The sequence below is a fragment of the Nerophis lumbriciformis genome, linkage group LG21 (assembly GCF_033978685.3).
Source record: "Nerophis lumbriciformis linkage group LG21, RoL_Nlum_v2.1, whole genome shotgun sequence".
Taxonomy (NCBI): Eukaryota; Metazoa; Chordata; class Actinopteri; order Syngnathiformes; family Syngnathidae; genus Nerophis; species Nerophis lumbriciformis.
The window spans coordinates 10,744,071-10,771,562 of NC_084568.2; the positions used below are offsets into that span (position 1 = coordinate 10,744,071).

Below are 27,492 nucleotides of genomic sequence, written 5' to 3' on the forward strand. Positions count from 1 at the left end.
AAGCACACAATAGCACACAAGCTAGACATACATAATCATTGAACAGCAGATTTGTCAATATAAACAAGTATCAAATATTTATATTTGCATATTACTTACACAGAGTCTCCAAGACAGAAGCGTATTAGAAGGTATCCAGTAACATACTGTACGTGTCTGCATCATTCCACTTACTGCGTCATTAGCTTAATTAAATAGATCATTGTGACCGTCAGGTGTTCTATCCTTATAAACCCTGTATATATAGAAATGTATATAGCTGCAACCAGCAGTCATCTCAAAAGATCCTTAGGTGCTGGAATGTCAATCAAGTGACGTTTTTAGGTCCATTTTTTAAATGTCTGGCGATTGACCAACACCCCCCTCCAGGATCGACCTAATGGGCACCCGTGGTGTATAGTATATCTTTACATAACTTGTAGTTTTCTTTCATGAGCATCTTGGGCATCTTTACAAAGTTTACATAACATGAGTTTTTGCCGTTTACATCATTTGTTGCTCTATTTTATCTATGTTTTTACGTAAGGTGTTAATTTTAGCAATCTTTGTATACGAGTACTTTTACTGTACTTGACCTGCTGCTAGAATTTGAATTTCCCTGAGGGAACTTTCCCAAACGATTAATAAAGTTATATCTCTCTATCTTTCTTGCCAAAAAACAAAGATAGCATAAGTCCATTCCAGACATAATTACAAGGGGTGTTCAGAAATATAGATTTTCGATTCAATCGCGATTCTTATTTGTAACGATTGTTAATCGTTTAAAAAAAATAAAAAAAATCAATTGAAAAAAATATTTATACAGAAATTAAAATATATTTTATCTTTTAAAAATAATAATTATATTAAAAATAAAAAAACAAATATAAAAAATAAAATCTATTTAATTTTTTTTTTTTTTTTTTAATTTGTCCTTTCAGCCACTCAGGCAAATCATATTGTTGATGTAGATAAATAATGAAAGTATGTTTGATTCCTGCTATTGTATCGGCCAATACTCAGAGCTCCAATATCGCTATCGTATCAAGACATCCTTAATTTTGACAACAGTTTTTCATATGAGACTACATGTTAAACACAGCAATCTATTAAATTGATGCAACAAATGAATGTCATCTTTAAGCCTTTTCGAATCCTGTAACATACACTGAAATTCCTGAAAAAATTAATCTAACAAATTATGAGAAATACACTAAGTATCCACTGAACATTTTAGCCTCTGAATAAAAACATTTATACATACACTCGTGCATATAATCACGTTTCATCAAACATATACTAACATTGTTTCCCCATGGGAAAACTGGGTAGAACACAGCACACTGATGAAGCTTAACCTATTTTTACTATAACAATCTACAAAGTTAACACAGTTCGTTTCTTTCTTCCCCTCCATTTATCTGCTTTCTTTTGGAATTCTAGTCATCATTATATATATGTATTGTTGCATTATAAACTATTGTATTGTTGATAATAGAGGTAATTATTATTATTTATTATCAATAGTGCTATTTCCTTTGGTATTTGTATTCCTCCATTTGTAGTGCAATGATGTTCATTGTCATTTCTGTGTTATTAATATTTATTTCACTAACTGACTCTTTGCTATAATTTTTTGTATCATATTTGTACATATCGTATTTGCTGATGTTGTTGTTTTTGTCTCTCCGTCTTATCCCCCTCTTGTCCCTGCAATTTCCCCCTCTGTATGATTTGCGCATCTACATCAACAATATGATTTGCCTTAGTTGCTAAACAGGACAAAAATACAAACATTTACTGGAAAAAGCTGCTCATGACTCACTAGTGCCTATCTAGGAACACAGTGGTATTACAGTCTGCTGAGCAATGGTGACAGAAACAAAGGGTGTGTGTGTGTGTGTGTGTGTGTGTGTGTGTGTGTTGGGTATCAACATGTGTGCACCTCCTGTAACGGGCTGAGGGAGGTGCTGTGGCGAGCAAAGTCGAGGTGGCGATGAGAAACTCCGAGAGCAGGCAGGTGTCGCAGCGCCACGTCCTCGGGCAGCAGCAGAGTCTGGACCAAAGCTGGCCGCTCGCACTCGTTGAGCAGCTCCGTCACGTCCGGGTCGAGGTCGACCTCTGAGAAGTACACATCAGCAGGGTACGTGAAGTGGCGAAGCAAACGCATAGTGCAGACAGGCAGCAACTCACCGGCCTCCAGCATCCTGTTGCCATCTGGTAGCAGGTTGAGGAGCACAGACAGTCGGTTCCAGAGGCTCTGAGAACTCTGCAAAGAGCAAAGATTATTTTTTGACAGCTGCACTCGACGAGGGGAAGGGTTGGGTGGTGGGGGGAACACAGACTGGCGTGCCCTCACCTGTGCGCACATGAGGATGATGTCGGTGTTGGTTCTGAGCCAGTCGATGAAGACCTTCACCACCTGGATTAAGCCCTGATTGGTCAGGATCTCCAGCTTCTCCAGCAGCGTCTTCTCACTGTGCACAGATTGCACACTGTGCTGGCTGCCTTCTGCGTCCGAGTCCACGTCTGACAGAGGAAATTCAATCCCGTAGTTGGAATGTTTCTAAAATACTTCTAAAAAAGGAGCAACATTACCATTTTCATTTGTTCCATTGGGGGCACTCTGGTTGTCATCGCAGGTGGAGTCCATGGCAGTGGGTGGGGTCTCCTGGGGCGGTGGGGTGGAGTGGTTGGCGGGGGCAGGAGCACCGGAAGCAGCTTGAGGCCTGAGGAGCTTGTTGCTGAAGGTGGGCGCCAGGCGGAAGCAGCGCTTTGCTTGGAAGAGCTGAGAGGACATGGCCTGAAGGTTGCTGCTGATGCTGGCCTCGTTCGCCGCCGGGGGCCCGTTGGCGGTGGGGGGTGTGTTGACGCTCCTGTCCCCGCCCTCCTCCTTGGGTTGCTCTTCGTTCTCTTCTTCGTCCTGGTGCTCTGGTGCTTGGACCTCGTGGTTGTCGCAGTTCTCCGAGTCGTCAATGTCCTCCAGGTCCGAGCGGGACTCCTGGCTGTTCATGTCCGAGTCGGTCTCCACATCGAAAGCCGTCCCGCCTTCTTCCTCCTCCTCTGAGCCACTCCCCCAGCAGCCCTCCTCGCCCAGCGGGTTCTTCTTCACCTCTTTACGGGGCGTAGACGGGTCGGGCGACGCGCCGGGCGGTGTGCGACCGGCTGAAGCGGCGCAGTCTCTTGTCGTCGCTGCCTCCTCCTCTTCTTCGTCGTCGTCTTCGCTCTCAAAGCCTTCGCTCAGGTCGCTCTCGTCTTCCTCCCCTCTGTGGTCTTTGCGGCCACAGCGGCGCCTGCGGAGCCGAGAGAGGCGTGTGTACTTCTTCTTCTGCTTCTGTTTTTCCTCGTCTTCCACGCCGCTGTTCTTCTTGGCACCGATTTCGTTCTGCTCTTCCTCCTCCTCTCGCTCCAGGGTTCCGTTCTGCAGAGGCCTCTCTTCAGACCCATCAGCAGGCAAAGCCTCCCTCGTCTCCAGGTCATCTAGAGGTGGAAAAAAGGATCACTCGCTGAATTGGGTAATTTAAAAAAAAAAGGCAGCATGCTCCATTTCTCAGTACAGGGGAAGTTCACATTTATCATCGTGGTTGGATTTATAAAATAAAAAAATAAAAAGGCTTGAGACACACCTTTTTATATCAGGATTTTTCTTGATCAGGTTAAATTATTGTTTATTTTCATAAGTAATGCCAAACTATTAATCGATTTAAACTGTTATACAAACATTGGGTCTGGTTAAAACATAAAGATGAGGGTCTTTAATATGAATTGCTGTTGTACTCTATCTCAAAGTGTTAACATGTGCTCAAAGTTTCCATCCCATCATTAATATAGTGTCTATTACCATTGTTAGTATTGTTCATTCTTCTTACATTGTTGCTACAAATTATTGTTACAGTGTAATAATTACTGATACCTGTGGTAATGCCACCATGATATAACATTTGTATTATAATCCTTGAACAACGTAACAGTGAAGCTCAATGCATTAATCACTGAATGGAGAACTGGGGGTGGGATTAAACAAGTTATCTTCTTCCCACTCCCTTTCATGCAAAACTGGATCGTCATATTTACATATTGTACAGTCCCTTTTGCATTATATGAATTAATATTATCATATGTTGTCTACCTTGAACTTTTTCTGTCATTGCCTAAAATAAATTAAATGAATTAATGAAATGATTTAATGTGTTTTCTATCTTATATGTATTTTGTGCAAGGTTGTAGGGCAATTTATGCTTCTTACGATCATAAAAATATTATAATCAAAGGGTTCCTGAGCTTGGAACGGTGAAAGGGATAAGTGATGAGTGATAAAAGAGCATGTCTACTATCAGTTTGGGATCTCACCATGGTTGCTACTTTTTATTTGACAGTATGCATAATCATTACTCACTAAAATCAACAAAAAAGTAAGGCATTTCCGTGTTAACGTAACCACGGACGGAATCACAGCATTGGCCAATACAACAGAATCCGCTGTTAAACGCAGAATATCCCAAATGCTGAAATGCTGTGATTATGAGGAGATGTGTCCGGGAACACTCATTGATCTCCGAAACACGTCCTGAACTAAACAATGTGGAGACAGCCACTTGAAACTCGGAAGCTAAAGCTAGCAAGAACAACACACCCGCAACACATCTCATCTGCTTTTGTTGTTGTTAACGGCATCATGGGTGTAAGATTAATGTACAAACAGGACAAAAGTCGCAACTTGAGAGGCTCCCTCTTTTTTTTTCTTTTTTAAGTCTTCGTCTTACTTGTCAAGCTCAGAACAGCAGCACACTTCCCCCTTTCAAAATAACAGCGCTGTGTGCAACATCCGGTCTGACTGCGCTAACAAAATAAAGGTTTCAAAAAAGGACCTAACACAAGCGTAATGTGCTTAAAACACAATTATTATGCTTTGACTTAAAATATGGGTCAAAATTGTCCAAACAAATGAGGATATTTGCATTTGATTAAATATTTATGACACAAAAAGCACACTATATGGTTGTAATATTTGCGTAAAAGGTAAAGAACAGAATTTAAAAAGAAAGTAAACTGATTTATATATATTACTTGTTCAACTTTCAATTTATTGTTGTAACTATTATTTTACTTCTTTATTTGTTATTAATTTATATCCGTTGTTCTTTTAAATTATATCTTATGTTGAGTTTTGGTGGAACAATAAATACTTGTGTTTTCAAATGAATAAATAATGATATTTATCGTGATTACTATTTATATTGTTCTAAGTACACTTCAACAAAACATTGTGTTTTTATTAACATTAAAGAAAACAATAAGAAATATAGATAAACTTACAACAAATAACTTTATTAACATTATTTTTTTAATCTGCAACAGAACATATTTAAAGTGCATAAATTAAAAAATGTAATCCTTATTTTTTCATTTTTATCAAAATTAAAAGAAAAAATAAATAAATAAAATACATTTATATATATATATATATATATATATATATATATATATATATATATATATGTATATAAAATAAAATAAAATCCTTATATAAACGACCAAAGAAAAATGTTTTGACCAATTTGAAGTATTTGATACTGAAAAATCGAATCAAATAACTCAATAAATAGTAATTGATCATCAAAACAATGGAAACAATTATATAAATAAACATTTACAGAATTTTTATGTGTAAATAACTCATTTCACAACGTATATATCTGCAGTTGTGCGGCTAATACATGGAAAAATATATAATTTTTTTTATTTAGTGGGTGCGGCTTATATACCGGTGCGCTCTAGACTCCGGAAAATACGGTACATCCAATGATGGCTAATGTCAGTAGCTAAACTCTGCCGAACCGTTATCATAAGCTGACAACACCCAAAGCTAGTGTGTGTGTGTTTCTTTTGTGCTCAAAACCGGACGGAGGCACGGTAAATCGCTCTTTAACACACTGGAACATTAGCGCCTTCTAAACATCCCATCTATGTGGGCCCGCACACGGTACCAGTGACCTCGTGTGAGTGCGCCCTCAGACAGACATGTTTGACTAGCACCGAGAATGTTAAAAAGTTAAAGTAAAGTTAAAGTACCAATGATTGTCACACACACACTAGGTGTGGCGAAATTATTCTCTGCATTTGACCCATCACCCTTGATCACCCCCTGGGAGGTGAGGGGAGCAGTGGGCAGCAGCGGTGGCCGCGCCCGGGAATCATTTTTGGTGATTTAACCCCCAATTCCAACCCTTGATGCTGAGTGACAAGCAGGGAGGTAATGGGTCCCATTTTTATAGTCTTTGGTATGACTCGGCCGGGGTTTGAACCCACAACCTACCGATCTCAGGGCGGACAATCTAACCACTAGGCCACTGAGTCGGTTTGTTACAATCATTAGTCAGGTATGCACCACGACAACAGTTACACCCATTTTGCAAAGTCTATGTAGGGGTGACGCATGAACATGTTCACTTGTTCCTACACAGTACTGGGATGTCACCTGCGGTGTTTAGCGGAGGCACCTGGCTCTCCCCTTCCTCCAATTCAGCCTGCAGTCGGATGTTCACGTGGTTGACCAGATGGGAGAACAGCGCTAGTGTAAAGGCAATGGACGCGCTGTACTGCTTTGACCCTATGCAAAAACATAAGACACACAATTTTGTTTATATCTACAATATCTACCACACGCAAAGTTGATCGCTGTCCAGTTGGTCCCACCTCCTCTCTTCAGGCTGTGCACCACCATCAGGCACGTGACCACCATCTTGAAAACAAGCGTATCTGGCAGAACAGCGCAGGGGCCCTCGGCATGCTGCTCTTCCTCCTCCTCGCTGAGGGGGTGGGAGGTGTGAGCTGGCACCGTTGGCAGGTAGAAAAGCACAAGGTTGAAGTCCTCCAGCACCGATTGGCACAGCGAGGTCAGCTCTGCCTCCATCAGGCTTGACACATGAGGGTGACGGGATCAGAAAATGTGCGACCACGGAAACGTAACAGGTTTTTCAGTGCGCTTTACAAAGTTTATTGGCTCATAATCCACTTGTCCCGACTATGAACACACACACCCCCAGCTCACCTGTTCTTGGGCTGCAGCAGACTCTGCAGGTACATGAAGCTCACCAGGAGGCGCTTGATGTCTCTGGACCTGAGGAAGAACAGGGAAGGCATGGTTAAATTCATATACAATGCGCTCCATAGAACACCAGCAGCTTTTGTTTACTGTTGCTTTAATGACCTTTTTTACAGCCACTCATTTAGGCATAGTAAAGTAAATAGGACACAACATTAAGTAGGGTTCCATTCCATTTAGTTTTAGGGGAAGCAGCTCTCTGCAATTGCTCAAGTGTAATGGGAGGTCACATCAATTACCAACGACTATAGAAGGCATCTTTTCTTGCGGTTTGTGATTTTTTTCTGATTGTATTGGTATAGGACTAAGAACTAGAACTTGTTCAAGCCAGTGTAAAGTACCCTAAATCTTTTGCCATTACTACCGACAATAACGTCTAACTTTACGCCATGTGCGTCTTCGAAACTCTGTTTGTACGTCGCGTTGTGGAGTGTGCATTTGTCTCCGTGTGTGTGTGGGGTTTTTTCGGGCACTCCAGTTTCCTCCCACATTCCAAAAATATGTATTTTAGCAATACTGGAGACTGTAAATTGTCCATAGATATGAATGTGTGAAGGATTGTTTATAAACAATATATGTGCCTGCAATTGGCCATGCTAATTTGTAGGGGTGTGGGAAAAAATCGATTCGAAATCGAATCGCGATTCTCACGTTTTGCGATTCAGAATCGATTCTCATTTTTAAAAAAACGATTTTTTTATGAATTTATTTTATTTTATTTTTTTAAATTAATCAATCCAACAAAACAATACACAGCAATACCATGACAATGCAATCCAATTCCAAAACCAAACCCGACCCAGCAACACTCAGAACTGCAATAAACAGAGCAATTGAGAGGAGACACAAACACGACACAGAACAAACCAAAAGTAGTGAAACAAAAATGAATATTATAAACAACAGTATCAATATTAGTTACAATTTCAACATAGTAGTGATTAAAAATCCCTCATTGACATTATCATTAGACATTTATAAAAAAACAAAAATGAACAATAGTGTCACAGTGGCTTACACTTGCATCGCGTCTCATAAGCTTGACAACACACTGTGTCCAATATTTTCACAAAGACAAAATAAGTCATATTTTTGGTTCATTTAATAGTTAAAACAAATTTATATTATTGCAATCAGTTGATAAAACATTGTCCTTTACAATTATAAAAGCTTTTTACAAAAATCTACTACTCTGCTTGCATGTCAGCAGACTGGGGTAGATCCTGCTGAAATCCTATGTATTGAATGAATAGAGAATCGTTTTGAATCGGGAAAACATCGTTTTTGAATCGAGAATCGTGTTGAATTGAAAAAAATAAATAAATCTATTTTGAATCGAATCGTGACCCCAAGAATCGATATTGAATCGAATCGTGGGACACCCAAAGATTCACAGCCCTACTAATTTGAGTAGGCCTCTCTATGAGCTAGTCTCTTGTACGTTAGCATTAAGCTAGCGGCATTACAGCTCAACCTTCATCCTGCATAATTGTATTGGTTTTTTCACTTTATTCCAAATTATATTATTAATCTAACGTGATTCCTACGTGTATGTGCAATTCATGCGTATAAATAATGTACTTTCTTTAGTGTGTACCTATGAAGGTTCTCATTCATCTCAGGGCGTTCAATCGTTCGCAACTGGACTGCTTGGTTTGTCTTGGAAGACGTTTCGCCGCTCATCCGAGGAGGCTTCATCAGTTTGTGCTCATAGATTTAGATTGGTCAGATCTACTCCAAACGGTCGGTGCCAAAACCCACATATTTATACTGAATTCATTGTGAATAATAACAACAAAACACCTAAAGTTATTCTTTTCAACTGTAATTCAAAGGATTGTTTACATATTTGGCAAACTAAATTGCAACATTCAGGGAGGGCAGAATAAAGTGTAGCCTGTGTTACCTTTTACAATAAGCAACAATTGAAACTGGATTGAACAAAGAGAGCACAATCTACCAAGTCAAATTCCTTGTGTTAAAGCTGATTGTGATTCTGATTCTGATGACATAAGAAAACATTTTTAATATTATTATTATTAATAACACTAATATCAGTTTTTAAATATACATAAAACATTTGTTGAGCCATTTGAAAGAAAATGGATTGCAAATCAAAATTATGTCCAAATATATATGATGCTATCATATTGACCACACCCCCACCACCATGTATATAGTGGGAAACCCTAAGAAAGATAGATAGATAGATAGATAGAGATATATATGTATTTCTTAAACATATTGTAGTCTTGAGGTGCTCTTTACTTTCAACCTTCGTCCGTTCCTTATTTGGGTATACAGAAACAACAGGATAAATGACAAAATATAACACAAAATGTGCTACACTGAAATATTAATAATTTGGTCCAATAATATTGAAATACATACATTCCTATTCATACTTATATAAGAATAACAGACCAAATTAAATGTAATGCAGCCGAAACTTCCTAGCATTTAGCCTGCAAAAAATTGTTCTCTCAAAAATGGTCCTTATTTTCTATAGGTCATAAAAATATCAATAATTGTCGCTATCGACTGATATAAAACACTTATATCGTGATACAGTTTCCAGCTGTATTGCCCAGCCCAAGTGGAAACTTCTGGAATTTTCGGCTCTACATAAAGCTATGCTTCTGTCTTGAAAATTGAAACTGTAAATATGAGATGTACCACACTGTATGCATGTTTAAAATACCATAACCATACATAATATTTATAATAAAAAGAACTTAACATATAAACACAACATTCCCCCTTACACAAGCGTCTGTGGTTTTTTCCTTGCCCTGGAAAGATTCCTGACACATACCGAGTGGCATTCCTCACCTCTGTCGAGACGGCGACAGCTTCTTCATTTCCTGCTTCTTCACTTGGTGGTACATCTTGGCCGCTTTGTCAAAGAGGCGCTTCAGGTTGCCATAGGCGCCTTCGAAGGGGGTCTCCGATTGGATACTAGAAGGTGAAAGGTGATGTTTCTGTCAAAATGTGGGACTAATAGGTCCTCTATTACGCAAAAGTGGCCTTTAATGGTGTTCTATCAGTAATCTGTCCCTAGAGCCTATTGATGAGCACTAAATATGAGAAAATTCTATCATCTCCCTCATTTGTTTGCTCCACACAAACGCTAGCTCATGAGGAAAAAGCTGTTTTTTCATGGACAAGAATCACATAAGAATTGTGAATGATAAATCTCATTCACATTTTTGCGTATTTCCAGTATGACTGATCTAATAATATGGTCAGAATGCAGAAGCATTACGACTAAGGGAATTACCAAAGATGTTCGAAGCGGAATAGTCAAAATGGCCGAATGCATTTGTGGCATTTTGTGATGTTTAGACGGTATTTTCACATACTTTGCAGATTGTAAATACGATTGGATATGGTTTAATGGATACAATGAAACACAAATTAGCATATAAAGTCAACTTGTTTTTACACTCTACTGCTACTTTAAAGCTGCAGACACAGTAGTGGTTAACTAAAAATCACTTTTTAAAGTGTTACATTCCAGCATCACGGCTTGATTTTGGACAACACACTTTCGAAAAACTACTGTGGGACATTCTTAGACGTATTCACAATTTAAATAATAGACCTTTAAGGACAGGAGACCCTGCTAAGCATTACTCACCAGCGTAGATAATAATAGGTGGCTTCAACATTGTAGAACTTGCTTCCTGCAAGAGTTCCCAGCTGGTTGAAAGGCATCCCTGCAGAGGAGAGGCTTCAATATTACCTGAAAATCGAGTACGCCTGTTAGTGTGTGCTAGTCACTCACCCACGTGCGGCATGACAGACAGCGCCTGATGGTAGAACCTCTCGGCCAGATGCTCCGCCTCTACCCCAGCAAGCTCATTTTGGTAGCGAGCTGGAGACGACAGCAGCGCATTGAGAGATGAAAACATGCGTTTTGATGATTCATTTGTTGATTCAATACCTACCGAGATCTCCGAGGTAGACGAGGCAGCGATGACAGGCCATCTGCGCCCATTCCATCTCCTTGGGGGAGGCCGACACCGCCTTCTTTCGGCCTGCAGGGAACAAAAAAAAGAGTTATTGATTCACCTAGAACAGCGGTCGGCAATCCAAAATGTTGAAAGAGCCATCTTGAACCAAAACAATCTGTTGGGAGCCGCAAAAAATTAAAAGCCTTATATACTGTATTTTTCGGAGTATACCGTATTTTCCGCACTATTAGCCGCACCTAAAAACCACAAATTTACTCAAAAGCTGACAGTGCGGCTTATAACCCGGTGTGCTTTATATATGGATTAATATTAAGATTCATTTTCATAAAGTTTAGGTCTCGCAACTACGGTAAACAGCCGCCATCTTTTTTCCCCGTAGAAGAGGAAGCGCTTTTTCTTCTACGCAAGCAACTGCCAAGGTAAGCACCCGCCCCCATAGAAGAGCAACCACCCGCCCCCGTAGAAGAAGAAGAAGCGCGCGGATATTACGTTTCATTTCCTTTGTGTGTTTACATCTGTAAAGACCACAAAATGGCTCCTACTAAGCGACAGGTTTCCGGTTCATGAAAAGACGCAATCTCTCCATCCGCACACGGACTACTATTTCACAGCAACTGCCTAAAGACTTTCAAGAAAAGCTGGCTACTTTCCGTGCATATTGTAAAAACAAGATAGCTGAAAAAAAGATCCGGCCAGAGAACATTATCAACATGGACGAGGTTCCACTGACTTTTGATATTCCTGTGAACCGCACTGTGGATACAACGGGAGCACGTACGGTGAATATTCGCACCACAGGGAATGAGAAGTCATCCTTCACTGTGGTTCTAGCTTGCCATGCTAATGGCCAGAAACTTCCACCCATGGTGATATTCAAAAGGAAGACCTTGCCGAAAGAGACCTTTCCAGCCGGCGTCATCATAAAAGCTAACTCGAAGGGATGGATGGATGAAGAAAAGATGAGCGAGTGGTTAAGGGAAGTTTACGCGAAGAGGCCGGGTGGCTTTTTTCACGCAGCTCCGTCCATGTTGATATACGACTCCATGTGCGCCCACATCACGCTGGTTTTTAATATATTATTAAAGTTTGACTGACCTATCTGACTGTTTTTTTGACATTCCCTTTAGCGCAGTTAGATGCGGCTTATAACACGGGGCGGCTTATAGGTGGACAAAGTTTTGAAATATGCCGTTCATTGAAGGCGCGGCTTATAACCCAGGGCGGCTTATGGTGCGGAAAATACGGTAAGTCGCACCTGCCGAAAATGCATAATAAAAAAGGAAAAAAACATAAATAAGTCGAACTGGAGCCCGACCAAACTATGGAAAAACTGCGACTTATAGTCCGAAAAATACGGTAAGTGTTATAATGAAGGCGACACATGATGTCTATATTAGCCTACTATCCAAGTGACGCAGGCTGACACAAATCTTCCTTGACAGAAATGTTGAAAAATAATATTTATTCCACACATTTTTACAACATTGGAAAATATAAGTAAAACTTCTCAGAGGGTGAGATAATTCCTGGAAATGACTGGCTTAGAGAGGCCAAAGGTATAGACGTGTGTGTCCAAGTTAAAGTAAACGGCAGGCTGTCTTCTTCCAATGGATTTATTACAATCTTTGCAAGCTGGGTAACGTTTGCTGTGGTCTGGAACAACGTGGCAACGTTTGCTGTGGTCTGGAAAAATATGGTAATGTTTTTTGTGGTCTAGAACAACATGGCACACAAACAACTATCAGAAATGCAGCCAATATTACATACAGATAATGTGTCAGGAGTAGGGTTGGGAATCTTTGGCCACCTGACGATTTGATTACGATTCAGGAGCTAAGATAAGATTAAAAATGTATTATTGATGCATCTTTAATCTATAGATATTGATGCAGTTTTACATTTCTTTTCGTTTCACTAAATACGCGTTTATCACTTGCAACTTTATAAAACAGTGCATTTGTAATAAAAAAACAGTTATCTTAATTCCCACATGTACCACATTTATGGAAATGTGAGCAAAACTGAAACATAAGTGCCCTAAAATAAAGAAGCTGGTGAGGTGGCTCCCGACAAGGTGAAGGGTGTTACACCCGACAAAATCGGCCCTGGAGGAAACGTCTCCCCCTGTGCTTCTCGACCACAGTCTGGGAGTCGACAAGCAGGACAGATGTAAAACACCTGCATTGTGGCGGCTCCCTGTTTAAAGTGTCACCTTTATTGTTAGTTTTGAAGCCCAAATACCTCCATATTACGCTTCACGCACCCTCTTTATTAACCAGTAGAATTGCCGTTTTTTGCCATTCTTCCCCACCACGATGTTATGCTTGTATGCCCTTTGTATGTGCGTTTTGTTAAACTCAACATCATGCGCCTCAGCTCTCAGATGAAAGAACGGTACCGGTACTTTTCAAAGGTAGTATAGTACCGGTCTCAATTAATTAGTATCGCGGTACTTTATTAGTACCGGTATATCGTACAACCCTTGTCCCAGGCAAGACAACATTTTATGCTCCACTCGTGTGCTCACTGACCTATGAGCGGGTCGGTGACGTGGGTCCAGTCGATGCAGTTCTGCAGCTCCAGCTGATAGTGGGACTGTATGTAGAGCAGCAGGTGCTGATAGAAGCCCACACCGGCAATCAGGTGGGTCCTGTAGGCGCACTCCAGCACGCTGCGGCTGTGGATGTGCTGTGGTAAAAAAAATATGACTTACAGGACGGTTCTCAACAGATAAAACCACTCAAAAGATGGCAAGTTAAGTCATTTACAAAAGGTAAACATGCTAGGCTATCAGCTCCTAGGAGCGAGCAGCCACACAGTAAGACAAAAACTAAACATACGGAAGTGAAGTGAATTATTCTTATATAGCGCTTTTCTCTAGTGACTCGAAGTGCTTTTACATAGTGAAACCCAATATTTAAGTTACATTTAAACCAGTGCGGGTGGCACTGGGAGCAGATGGGTAAAGTTTCTTGCCCAAGGACACAACCGCAGTGACTAGGATGGTGGAAGCGGGGATTGAACCTGCAACCCTCAAGTTGCTGGCACGGCCACTCTACCAACCAAGCTATACTGCCCCCGGAATACGGAATAATCGTTGAACAATATTGCGGCGCAAAACAGCACATTTGTCAATATAAATAATATCAAATAATTATAGTTGCATATTACTTACACATACAAAGTCATCAAGGCAGACGCGTATTAGAAAGTATCCAGTGACAAACGTGTCCGCATCATTAAACTTACTGCGTCATCAAATACATTTATTGTGACCGCTTGTTCTCTGACTAATTACACTTAATCAAACCTTCTCTAACATTCCACACTACAAAGAAATAAAAGTATGTACTATGATTCGTGGTAATATCTTATTGAATTAATATCGCTATCGGCCAATACTCCAGGCGCTAGTATTGATATTGTAGCGAAAGTAAAACAAAAAGTTATATCGGGAATAGGGATAGGTACCGTTCACATTTGAACCAATACCGGTACTCAATGGTACCAGTTTACGGTACTTTTGTGAGAATTAATAAATATTATTTAAAAAAGTAAAATCCCATTTTTTATTGCAACATTCAAAAATGATCCCATTGTGATAACTGCTGTTTAATTGTAATCTTGTTTCATTATCACATTTCTGAGTATCATTTGCTATTATACCACTACGTTGCAGTTGCAAGTCCAAGACGTTAAATGGCAGTAGTGTATAGTTTATGGTGTGTTGGTCATTTCAGTCTTTACACCCTACAAAGTGTTAATACGGTAAGTAATGTACTAATTACACACCAGCTGTTTGATGGCAACATGCATCTTAGTTGTAGTTTGAAGGAGTTGAAATCAAAAAGTTAAAATCGCTAATGTTAGTCAGTAACGTGTCAATAGCAAAGCCAGTGTATATTAGCATCAAGCGAGCGCATTTGTGTAAAGTAGACCTTACTTAACTTACATTGGAGGTTGTTTTTTTTAAGTCAATAGATTTGTTGGCATTGAAAATTACAACATTACCGAGAGGTAGTTTGGCTGATACGATCAGTGCCAAAACAAATACCCCCATTGGTACCCACCCCTAATCGGGACACCTCGGACAATATCTGTCAGCGCCTGCAGCTACCTTCTTGTTGGTCTTGATGACCTGGATGACCTCGTAGTAGACCTTCCTCCACAGCAGCTCCTCTGCTTTGCGGCCATAGTCGACAGGGTGGAGGAACATCAGCTTGACGCAGAGCTCCCTCAGCCTGACAAGAAGAAGAAGTCAGTCAAGGCAAGATTGAGGGAGGAATGTTGAGTCCGTCGTAGTTCACAATGTTTACTGATACTGCACTTTTGTCTGTCCTAAACAGAAAAAGACAGGAGCATAGCACAAATACAAATTTCAAGTAAATAAACAAGTAAACAAATAAGTTACATTTACAAACACTAAGGTACGGATATATTAATAATACAGGAATTATATCTATAGTCAATATATAAAGTATTTAGAGTTGCAGGATAAATACTGAACAGATAATGATCGAGCCAATATGAGGAATGATATACTGATAAATCTGGTAACATTAAAAATGAGCTTTGATCAACGTTGTTTTTTTAAACGCGGTAACAAGGCGAGATTACCCTTACTGTGCTGTAGAGGTGTTAGGGTGAGCAAATCAAGCGCTACTTGTCTCCTACCTCAGCTACCTGAGCTCAGTGCGCTGTAAGTCTGTCGTAGCTCACTGTAAACAAACATGGTGCCAATCATACAGGACTTTTTCACTATAGCAGAGAAAGACATTTCACCTGCTATTTGGGACGGTATAGCTCCGTTGGTAGAGCGGCCGTGCCAGCAACTTGAGGGTTGCAGGTTCGATCCCCGCTTCCGCCATCCTAGTCACTGCCGTTGTGTCCTTGGGCAAGACACTTTACCCAACTGCTCCCAGTGCCACCCACACTGGTTTAAATGTAACTTAGATATTGGGTTTCACAATGTAAAGCGCTTTGAGTCACTTGAGAAAAAGCGCTATATAAATGTAATTCACTTCACTTCACTTCACCTTTGCACCAAAGGTTCTGCAAACATTCGGAAGGAGGCAAACAACATTTAGCAATATCAAACATTATCAGGCAGCTGAAAGTCGAGCATCGCTATGACCGTGTTTTGAAGGCCGATAAAGACGCCCGCTGCTAAAGAAGCTGCCGCAAAGAAAGGCCGCACTGTGCACAGACTCGGGCTGGACGATTTTGGCAAAAATAATAATAAAGATTATTTTGATTGATATTGTAATTGCACAATTATTCATTAATTTAAAAACTTGCGTCTTTAATGTACCACCAAAATTCAAGTGTAAATATAGTTTGAAAAAACCCCAGATACAAATAAATCACAAGTTAAATAATACTTAACAATAACATGCATCCATTTTCTACTGCTTGTCCCTCTCGGGTCGCGGGGCTGGAGCCTATGCCAGCTGCACTCGGCGAAAAGCAGGGTACATCCTGGACAAGTCACCACCTCATCGCAGGGCCCACACAGATAGACAACATTCACACTCACATTCACACACTAGGGACCATTTAGTGTTGCCAATCAACCTATCCCCAGATAAATTAAAAATAACAATAGCAATATTAAAAACAATAAAATTAAGGTTTTGTATTTTAATTGTTTTCATAATTGCGTTTTTACCTTTTACACTTACCGTATTTTACTACCAGAGTGTGTTGTTTGCTTTTTGTGTCAAATTAAATTCAATAAAATGTCTGTTAATTAAATGCAAAAATCCTCACATTATTTGGTGAAATACATTTTTGCACAATTTTGACCAGTATATTAGGTAAAAGCATAAAAATTGTCTAACTGTATCAATAAGTGCTTTAAGTACATTTACATTAAGCTTGTGCAAAGGTACATTTTTGAAACCTTTATTTTGTTAATGCAGTCAGACCGGATGTGGTGCACCATGCTATTGTTGTGAAGGGGGGAAGTGTGCTGTGCCGTTGTTCTCAGCTTGATGAGCAGCTTTTGAAAAAAATAAATAAATAAAAGAGAGAGCCTCTCAAGATGCGACCGCTGTTTTGTTTGTACATTGATGTTACATGGATGATGTCGTTCACAACAACACAAGCAGGCCACAAATTTAACGTTTTAAGGTCAAGGCAAGTGTTGGGAAGGGATTCGTTCCCAGGGATTCGAATAAAGAACCAACTCCTTTTCTTTACTATAGTGGCCTCGATAACGGGAACCGGTTCTCAAAAAGGGATTAGAGTCCATGGAATTGGTTCTTTTCTTATCGAACAACCGGGAGAACCGATTTCGAACATCATCCCTATTCATAAGTACATGTAGATGCTGTATCGGGACAGATCCATTAAGAGTTTGAGCAGAAATATGTAATTTAGGAATTAACTATACACAATAACACATTAACAAAATGCTGTGGACTTGATTAGGAAAGGCACAGGCCTGTCTATGTTAGACCTTACAGCTCAGAGAGGTTGAAGAAACTCCCTAAGGAGCCCAAGGACAGAATAGTGGCAAGGCACAGATCTGGCCATGGTTACAAAATTATTTCTGCAGCACTCAATGTTCCTAAGAGCACAGTGTCCCTAAATGAAAGAAGTTTTTTTACTCATTAATGTACATTCAGCACCCTATCTTGACAGAAAAAAAACAGAAATGTAGAAAATGTATCTGGGCTCCTTAGGCAGTTCCTTCAACTTCTCTGAACTGTAAGGTCTTACATAGACAGGTATGTGCCTTTCCTAATCAAGTCCAGTCAGTTTCATTAAACACAGCTGGACTACAATGAAGGAGGATAAGAAGAAACAGACAGCATGTGAGTTAAACATGAGTGTCAGAGCAAAGGGTCTGAATACTCATGACCATTTGATATTTCAGTTTTGTTTTTCAAAAATAAATTTGCAAAAAATTATTTTTTTCTGTCAAGATGGGGTGCTGAGTGTACATTAATGAGAAATAAAATGACCTTTTTTTAATTTTTAGCAAATGGCAGCAATGAAACAAAAAGTGAACAATTTAAAGGTTTCTGTACCCACAGTACATCCCTATCTAGTACACAGACTGTGGTAAAATATGACAAAATACTAACCAGGGTTTTCCCTACAAGATAAATGCCGCCACACCTTCAAAATAAATAGCTTTTACTTGAAAACAAGTTTAAGTAATATATTGTATGAATGGATATACTGTATATAGTCTATCATTTACACACTATTGACCATAATAACTTTGAAAAACATCTCAAATATCCTAAAAATGTTCCTCTAAGCTTTATTTTGGAAAAAAGAAAACAAGAAAAAAAGAGAAGAAGCAGACAACTGAATCAGACAAACATACCATTAAAAACATGTCTTTCCAGTTGGTCAACCCGGCGAGTCCACCCGGCTGGAGCACTGTCAGTCCGCATCATACAAGCCGCAGCCAGCATCCACAGCATGCAACCAAAAACACCCAAACGACGACTATTTATCCATAAAAATATGAAGAAGCTGCCAATGCTGTGTATGACGTGTTACAACTTGTGTTCTGTCACATGACTTAACAAAATGGACGGATGAACATACATACGTACATATCGCTAGCTCTCAGCTCTAACCTCACCGGTCCACCACTCAATAACATCCGTGTGCAACATGAACACCTAAAAAAGTCTGCTTCCCTGGGTAAGCACCTAACAAATAAATTATAGCATTATTTGATTGAATCTATTGTATCATGTAGTACCTGCTTTGTAATGTTTTTCAAACAATATTTCTTATCTAAAGATTTTGTTTTTTAAAGGCATGTTACACGTTAAAACTGGTGTTTTGGGAGGGCCAAGCACTGATTAAATTATTTTTAATTCATTTCAATGGGCAGGGGTGACTTGAGGTACAAAGGTTTGAGTTACGGGCTCTGTCGTGGAACGCATTGTGCTCATAAGTTGAGCACATAGACCATAAGGACTTGCATGACCCTGAATTTATTCACCAAGGGGATGACTTTCTGACTGTTGGACACGAAGGACAAAGGCCAGATTTTTAAGAACAATTCGGTACACTTTGTTTTTAAATCACATTGTTTTTATATTATTGCTTTGGATTTTATTTACTTGTGCCATAGCGGAATGAAAAGAAGGGGGTAATTTATCTTGTCCTTCATTGAGTGTTTTGATTATTTGTGCGGAGAGGTGGGGCCACTGGCCCGCTAGCATCACACAGTGCAACAAGTTAACCTGTGACCAACACATGTAGCAGCTCACATGGAAAAAATGATGACAAAACCAAATGCCACCACATCACTGTGGAAATATTTCAGTTAAAACTTCAGAAACAAGATCAAACTATTAACACAGACGAGCCAGTTTGCTGAATGTGCTCGAATACGACAAACGTGCACGCCTACTTGAAACACAACCACCCGACAGTCCACACTCCTTGAGACATTAGCCATTTAATACTGTGATAAAACTAGCATTTCTAAAAGTGCTGCAAACGTTTGACCGACATTTGTCATGTTGGTGTTTCCTCACTCGGAATCTTTTGTTAATACATGTGCTTATACTGTCGTGTTTATATTGTTACTTTGCACATTTGTTTAAAAAGGTCCTAACTTGATTGTCTATTAGGTAATGTCCAACTCTACGTCTGCCTACATGTTCAATATTGAAGTGCAACTTGTACTTTATTTAAACATATTCATTGTCTTGCTTGTGTATATTTGAGAAGACCCCACCCACTCCTTAACATATTTGATTGCTTTTGGTTGTGATTTTTAGTCAAGTGCAAAAGTTTGCTAACAAAGTATACTTTTATTGTTATTATTCAACTTGGAGATTTAGAAGTTCACATTCCAAATACAATGTTAAAATATACGAGAAATACATGTTTATTGCATTTGAAAGGATATACATGCATTATATGTGTGAATGTCCAAGCATTCACACATATCAGATTCTACACCTAAAAACAATCTATTCATTATTATTATTCCGCCGCAAAACTTTAGCGCGCTCCACAATCCAGTTTTTGTCCGATCGGAACCATTCAAATATTAAAACGTTTGGCTTGACCAGCAATCGTGAGCTCCCCAAAACAAATATTTTGAAGTATCATAGATTAGCCAGAATTCCCAGTTTTTTTAGTAATTTTTCTCCATTGAAAATGAATGAGCCATTTTTTTAACTTTCACAATTCCCAGATTTCTCAACCGATTCGAACTGTTCGACCATCCACACACTCCACTCACCTTGGACAAGAAAACTACCATTTTCCAAGTTCTAAAATGTTTTCAGATATTATCAGAATTCCCGGTTTTCACCTCTTACTGGAAAGTTCTCACAGTCCACATTTTTCAACCGTTTTTTAACATTCCACCTTCAAAACATTTCTCTTAACTACCATTTTACTTTTCGTACAAATTTACGGTTCCAAAATAGCCATTCAAATTCAAAATGTTACTACATCAAAATTTTTCAAACAATTAAAAAAATTCCAACACTAACCCATTCATATCATCTAGGACAATTGTGCTAGTGTCAATATTTTCTAAAATTCCCGGTTTTCCCAAATGTCCAGGGAATTCCCTTTCAAATGTTCAAATGAATCGGAAAATTTCTCAAAATATTTTGCATTTTTTAAACCCGAATCCGACCTTTCAAATATCCACCCACACTGCTCTTCCCATGTTATTATATGTTCTTCTTCCTATGGGGGGCGTAACAGAAAATATTTGAGAAGCACTGCATTATTCCAACAAATAAAGTGACACACATGGATGGATATTGGGATGACAGAAAACATGTTCCTGACAAAAATCCCACCTCTGTGTAAATATATTAACTTATTATACAAGTGAAGTAGAGCAGGCAGCAGCTCACATATTCTCAAACTTTCTGTAACATCCAGGAAGAAATGACGTCAGCCAGCTTGAAAAATGTCTCAACTATAATCTACGTGAAGGAGCACAATATCGTATTTATTCAAATGTTGGCAATATTTCAAGATTTCTCACGGGGAAACTTTAAGTTGTATTAAATCCATAAACTGCTATAAAAAGTATAGAATTGAGTAGATGTGATGTAGAAAAATGCCATATTTTTTTCAAATTTTCCAAGGTGATTTCCCATATTCTGAAATGCAAATGTTGATGCTCCTCTTAAACATGTAATAAAGATATTTGTGAAATCCCCTGATATTTGCTGCTAAATTATCCACAACATTAGTGCTGCCTAAAACATTACATCACTACTACCACGTTTCCTAAAACTTGAAGCCTTGTGGGCGGCATGGCGTAGTGGGTAGAGCAACCGTGCCAGAAACCTGAGGGTTGCAGTGTCGCTCCCCGCCTCTTACCATCCAAAAATCGCTGCCGTTGTGTCCTTGGGCGGGACACTTCACCCTTTGCCCCCGGTGCCACTCACACCGGTGAATTGAATGATGAATGATAGGTGGTGGTCGGAGGGGCCGTTGGCGCAAAATTGCAGCCACGCTTCCGTCAGTCTACCCCAGGGCAGCTGTGGCTATGAAAGTAGCTTACCACCACCAGGTGTGAATGATTGATGGGCTCTACATGTAAAGCGACTTTGGGTACTTAGAAAAGCGCTATATAAATCCCAGTTATTATATAAATCCCAGTTATTGTGAAGATGTTTACTGACATACAGTTGTGGTCAAAAGTTTACATACACTTGGAAAGAACATAATGTCTTGGCTGTCTTGAGGTTCCAATAATTTCTACAACTCTTATTTTTTTTGTGATAGAGTGATTGGAGCACATACTTGTTGGTCACAAAAAACATTAATGAAATTTGGTTCTTTTATGAATTTATTATGGGTCTACTGAAAATGTGACCAAATCAATCAATCAAATCGGAAAATCGGAAAAAAATAATCCATTATCGGTCATTGCTACTGTATACTATTCATGTTTAAGTACCGTATTTTCCGCACTATTAGCCGCACCTAAAAACCACAAATTTACTCAAAAGCTGACAGTGCGGCTTATAACCCGGTGCGCTTTATATATGGATTAATATTAAGATTCATTTTCATAAAGTTTAGGTCTCGCAACTACGGTAAACAGCCGCCATCTTTTTTCCCCGTAGAAGAGGAAGTGCTTCTTCTTCTACGGCAAGCAACCGCCAAGGTAAGCACCCGCCCCCATAGAAGAGGAAGCGCTTCTTCTTCTACTGTAAGCAACCACCTGCCCCCGTAGAAGAAGAAGAAGCGTGCGGATATTACGTTTCATTTCCTTTGTGTGTTTACATCTGTAAAGACCACAAAATGGCTCCTACTAAGCGACAGGTTTCCGGTTCATGAAAAGACGCAATCTCTCCATCCGCACACGGACTACTATTTCACAGCAACTGCCTAAAGACTTTCAAGAAAAGCTGGCTACTTTACGTGCATATTGTAAAAACAAGATAGCTGAAAAAAAGATCCGGCCAGAGAACATTATCAACATGGACGAGGTTCCACTGACTTTTGATATTCCTGTGAACCGCACTGTGGATACAACGGGAGCACGTACGGTGAATATTCGCACCACAGGGAATGAGAAGTCATCCTTCACTGTGGTTCTAGCTTGCCATGCTAATGGCCAGAAACTTCCACCCATGGTGATATTCAAAAGGAAGACCTTGCCAAAAGAGACCTTTCCAGCCGGCGTCATCATAAAAGCTAACTCGAAGGGATGGATGGATGAAGAAAAGATGAGCGAGTGGTTAAGGGAAGTTTACGCGAAGAGGCCGGGTGGCTTTTTTCACGCAGCTCCGTCCATGTTGATATACGACTCCATGCGCGCCCACATCACGCTGGTTTTTAATATATTATTAAAGTTTGACTGACCTATCTGACTGTTTTTTTGACATTCCCTTTAGCGCAGTTAGATGCGGCTTATAACACGGGGCGGCTTATAGGTGGACAAAGTTTTGAAATATGCCGTTCATTGAAGGCGCGGCTTATAACCCAGGGCGGCTTATGGTGCGGAAAATACGGTAACATTGACTGCAAATAAATATCGGCCTCCTTGACTACTAATAATCGGTATCGGCCCTGGAAAAAAACATCTCGGTAGATCTCTGGTCGGCAGTGCTTGTGTTCTGACAGGTGACACCCACTTGTTTCGGAGGCTGATGTTCTCCGGCTTGAAGACCTCCCTGTAGGACGCCTTGCTGCCGATGATGACGTCCAGCTTGTGCACAGACTCCACTACCGCCCTGCAGAGCACGAAGCGGGCGACATGTTAATGCCACCAGAGACTAAACAACAATATGAAATACAGACCACATGGCTTTCTGATTCACTGCTAAGCCACAAGCAGCTATGACGGATGCGCACACTTGACAATAACCTATTTTGGCGGCAGGTGTTCCTCTGTTGCACGACTACTTGACGTGGTATAAAAGCTAATAAATGACTTCCCTTAATTAGGATGAAAACACGCAATGACGTTCAATTAGCAGGACATCTTTAATACCTGTAAAGCCGCTTGATGAGAAGCACTTTCGCCTCCGGCTCGTTGTCCTGTCCCGGTCCGCTCATGTTGTCGTGGTCGGTGTCCGCTCCAAAAGCCACTTGCCTCGGCCTTTGAGGGTTCGCTTGGCCCGGCAGTGACAACCGTGTTGTTAGCCAGCTAGCATTAGCCTTCCAGCTAGCGTTAGCGTCGGCGAGTCTCTTTCGTTTCGTGTCAACGTTGGCGAGGCCCCCCTCTACCCATCCGTTTCGAATACCGGGTGAGAGGGGTGCCCGGTAATATGCAGGCTTCCCGGTCAGCTAAAGCGCCCCGCTTCGCCTCTGCTCTTCAGCCTCAGTCCAACTATTGCTATCAGGGCGGCCATTCTTCTTCCAGGCAGTGACCGCTTGAATGTCGCGAGAATTCAGAAAACACGCGAGAGTTCAACGTTTTGGGTTGCCAGGTGGAGATAGTGTATGTTTTCTTCTTCTTCTTCTTCTTCTTTTTGTTAAATGGTGGTTGGCAAGCAACTTTCTGGTGTGCATTTCCGCCACCCACTGAAATGGAGTGTGGACTGAGGTGGAACCATACTCTATTTAATTTACTTTTATTTAACCCTGTCTTTTTTAAATATGAATATAATGCTTTGTAACCTACGTGTTCTGAGTGCAGTCGTAAAATATCTTCCACTACAAACCTAACCTTCTCTTTCGCTAAGTTATTTCCCAACAGTGGTTGGGAAACAGAGGTGGGTAGTAACGCGCTACATTTACTCCGTTACATCTACTTGAGTAACTTTTGGGATGAATTGTACTTCTAAGAGTAGTTTTAATGCAACATACTTTTACTTTTACTTGAGTATATTTATAGAGAAGAAACGCTACTTTTACTACGCTACTTTTATCTACATTCAGCTCGCTACTCGCTACTAATTTTTATCGATCTGTTAATGCACGCTTTGTTTGTTTTGGTCTGTCATAGTGCCTGCGTTTCAACAAATACAGTCACTGGTGACGTTCACTCCGTTCCACCAATCAGATGCAGTCACTGGTGACGTTGGACCAATCAAACAGAGCCAGGCGGTCACATGACCTGACTTAAACAAGTTGAAAAACTTATTGGGGTGTTACCATGTAGTGGTCAATTGTACGGAATATGTACTGTACTGTGCAATCTACTAATACAAGTTCCAATCAATCAATCAAAAGTGTGAAGGAAAAAAGACCATTTTTTATTTCAACCGTACACCCCGTCAAAAGCCTAAAGACTGACTGCACAGTTCCTGTCTTCACAATAAAAGTGCCGCTCCATCGCGCCTGCGCTTTCAAAACAAGAGTCTCCGAAAGCCTGCGCAAACAAGCTAGCAAGCTACGGAGTTTGCCGCCAATGTATTTCTTGTAAAGTGTATAAAAACGAATATGGAAGCTGGACATATAAGATGCCAAAAACCAACCACTTTCATGTGGTATTAGACAGAAAGGAGGAACTTTTTTTCTCCTCCATTTGAAAACGTGGACGTTTGTCATCATTACTGTCTGATTCCAATCAATGCAAGTCATCAGAATCAGGTAATACACCAACTTATATTCTTGTCTTCATGAAAGAAAGGAATCTATATGTGTTAAACATGCATGTATATTCATTAAAACACTATTAACATGTAAACAAAAACGGCAAAAATAAATAAAAAAAATTATATACTGTATATATCAATGTATGTATATATATATATATATATATATATATATATATATATATATATATATATATATATATATATATATATGATATGTGTGTGTATGTTACTCATCAGTTACTCAGTACTTGAGTAGTTTTTTTACAACATACTTTTTACTTTTACTCAAGTAAATATTTGGGTGACTACTCCTTACTTTTACTTGAGTAATAAATCTCTAAAGTAACAGTACTCTTACTTGAGTAAAATTTCTGGCTACTCTACCCACCTCTGCTGATTACACAAATAAACACTAATTAAAGAAGGGACTATAGTAAATACTGATGAAAAATATGATTACATTTTTTGTATTTTTTTATTTGTATACAATTACACAGTGCTAAAACAAATATAATAATAAATAATTAACTGTCAATAAAATTAAAGTGCAAATGAATATTATATATATATTATTTATATATATTTATTTATTCATATATGCACCTTATTGCTTTTTTATCCTGCACTACCATGAGCTTATGTAACGAAATTTCGTTCTTATCTGTGCTGTAAAGTTCAAATTTGAATGACAATAAAAAGAAAGCCTAAGTCTAAGTCTAAGTCTAAAATACATCTTCCCCACTTTAGTCATCATTTTTGTGCTTAAGAAACTTCTTTATGACATCTGTTTGTTTGATATTGTCATTACTGCCACAAGTGGTGGAAAAATATATTAAAACATAATTTTTGGTGGCCCTCGAGTGGAGGCTCACTGCATTATTACACAGTATATTAGCACTAGCTAATATACTAACACGTTCACAAGTGTCTGTGTTAGTATTATTAACGTACAACGGCATTTTTTTTGGTATTGTTTAAATCTCAGAAATTCCTCAGTAAATTCACCAAAACGTCACCGTGGAGTTATTGAGTCTGTTTAGCTGATTGGAGAGCTAGCTTCCGCAGCTAGTGGGTCCATGACGATGACTTCTGTTTTGTTTGATCAGCCGATTTACTGCCGTGTAACAGACACAAAGTATGTAAATCACTATTAATAAAATATTTGTGTGTAAATAACTAATTTCACAACGTATTTATCTGCAGCTTATAGTCCGGTGCGGGTAATTTATGGGAAAAAATGTTTTTCTTCTAAAGATTAGTGGGTGCAGCTTATATACCGGTGCCCCAAAAATCGAACAGTTTGGACAACCCTGGTCAAGTGGTATGCCAAAGACTCACCTAATTAAATATTCAAACACAGTGTTACTGTTCAAACTGTGTGTAATAGTGATGGGTCCGGCAACACCGATGCATCGGCGCATGCGTCGAGCTCATAGAGCGAAACCCTGTGTCGGTGCGCGTACCGCTTTTAGAAAGTCACGTGACCGATCATGAGCTGTTTTGGTCACGTGACCGATACGCCAACTGTGTCGCACTGACGCCTCCTCTGTGCCCTGTGAGCGGGTCTTTTCTACAGCCGGAGAAATAATAACTAAGAAGAGAAAGCGTCTAAAATTGAATACGTTGGAAAAACTGTTTTTAAAAAAAAATAAAAATGTGTAAAAAAAAAAAAAAATTCCAGGTCCACAAGCATCCTCATTCACAACACGTTCTCTTAGATTTCCATGTTATGATACATGTTCACATTATTTATTGACTGTATCTAAAAAAGACAAAAAATATATTTTTATTTAAATGAAGTTATGAAATAATCCTAAATGAAATACAATGACTTGGTTTATATTATTGTATATACTAGGTCAGTGGTAAACATTTTTTTAATTCAAGTACCCCCTAATCAGAGCAAAGCATTTTTGGTTGAAAAAAAAAAAGATAAAGAAGCAAAATACAGCACTATGTCATCAGTTTCTGATTTATTAAATTGTATAACAGTGCAAAATATTGCTCATTTGTAGTGGTCTTTCTTGAACTATTTGGAAAAAAAGATATAAAAATAACTAAAAACTTGTTGAAAAATAAACAAGTGATTCAATTATAAATAAAGATTTCTACACATAGAAGTAATCATCAACTTAAAGTGCCCTCTTTGGGGATTGTATTAGAGCTCCATCTGGATTCATGAACTTAATTCTAAACATTTCTTCACAAAAAAAAAAATCTTTAACATCAATATTTATGGAACATGTCCACAAACAATCTAGCTGTCAACACTGAATATTGCATTGTTGCATTTCTTTTCACAGTTCTTTTTGACAGACATTTTAGTGACAAACCTGAGCTTGTGCTTCACTGAGTTTATGAACTTACATTCATATTTTGTTTAAGTATTATTCAATAAATATATTTATAAATGATTTTT

The 27,492-nt window shown here is 39.3% G+C and overlaps 1 protein-coding gene across 2 annotated transcripts in view; it reads right to left on the bottom strand.

The window, feature by feature from the left end:
• The window catches only part of smg5 (SMG5 nonsense mediated mRNA decay factor), a 42,251-nt gene that overhangs the window by 13,575 nt on the left and 1,184 nt on the right, over window positions 1-27,492 (bottom strand). Inside the window, exons 1-15 of one of the 2 annotated variants that reach the window (XM_061983095.2) lie at window positions 23,522-23,904; window positions 23,163-23,261; window positions 15,179-15,302; window positions 13,593-13,749; window positions 11,035-11,124; window positions 10,872-10,961; window positions 10,725-10,803; window positions 9,917-10,042; window positions 7,031-7,099; window positions 6,676-6,896; window positions 6,458-6,589; window positions 2,578-3,459; window positions 2,339-2,508; window positions 2,173-2,248; window positions 1,925-2,100 (exon numbers count right to left, since the gene is read on the bottom strand). In XM_061983095.2, the coding sequence (XP_061839079.1) occupies window positions 1,925-2,100; window positions 2,173-2,248; window positions 2,339-2,508; window positions 2,578-3,459; window positions 6,458-6,589; window positions 6,676-6,896; window positions 7,031-7,099; window positions 9,917-10,042; window positions 10,725-10,803; window positions 10,872-10,961; window positions 11,035-11,124; window positions 13,593-13,749; window positions 15,179-15,302; window positions 23,163-23,261; window positions 23,522-23,586 (2,556 nt within the window). In that variant the 5' untranslated portion in view covers window positions 23,587-23,904. Of the gene's footprint in view, window positions 1-1,924; window positions 2,101-2,172; window positions 2,249-2,338; window positions 2,509-2,577; window positions 3,460-6,457; window positions 6,590-6,675; window positions 6,897-7,030; window positions 7,100-9,916; window positions 10,043-10,724; window positions 10,804-10,871; window positions 10,962-11,034; window positions 11,125-13,592; window positions 13,750-15,178; window positions 15,303-23,162; window positions 23,262-23,521; window positions 23,905-27,492 lie in introns of those variants that run through there. The other variant, XM_061983096.2, reaches the window with a different exon arrangement.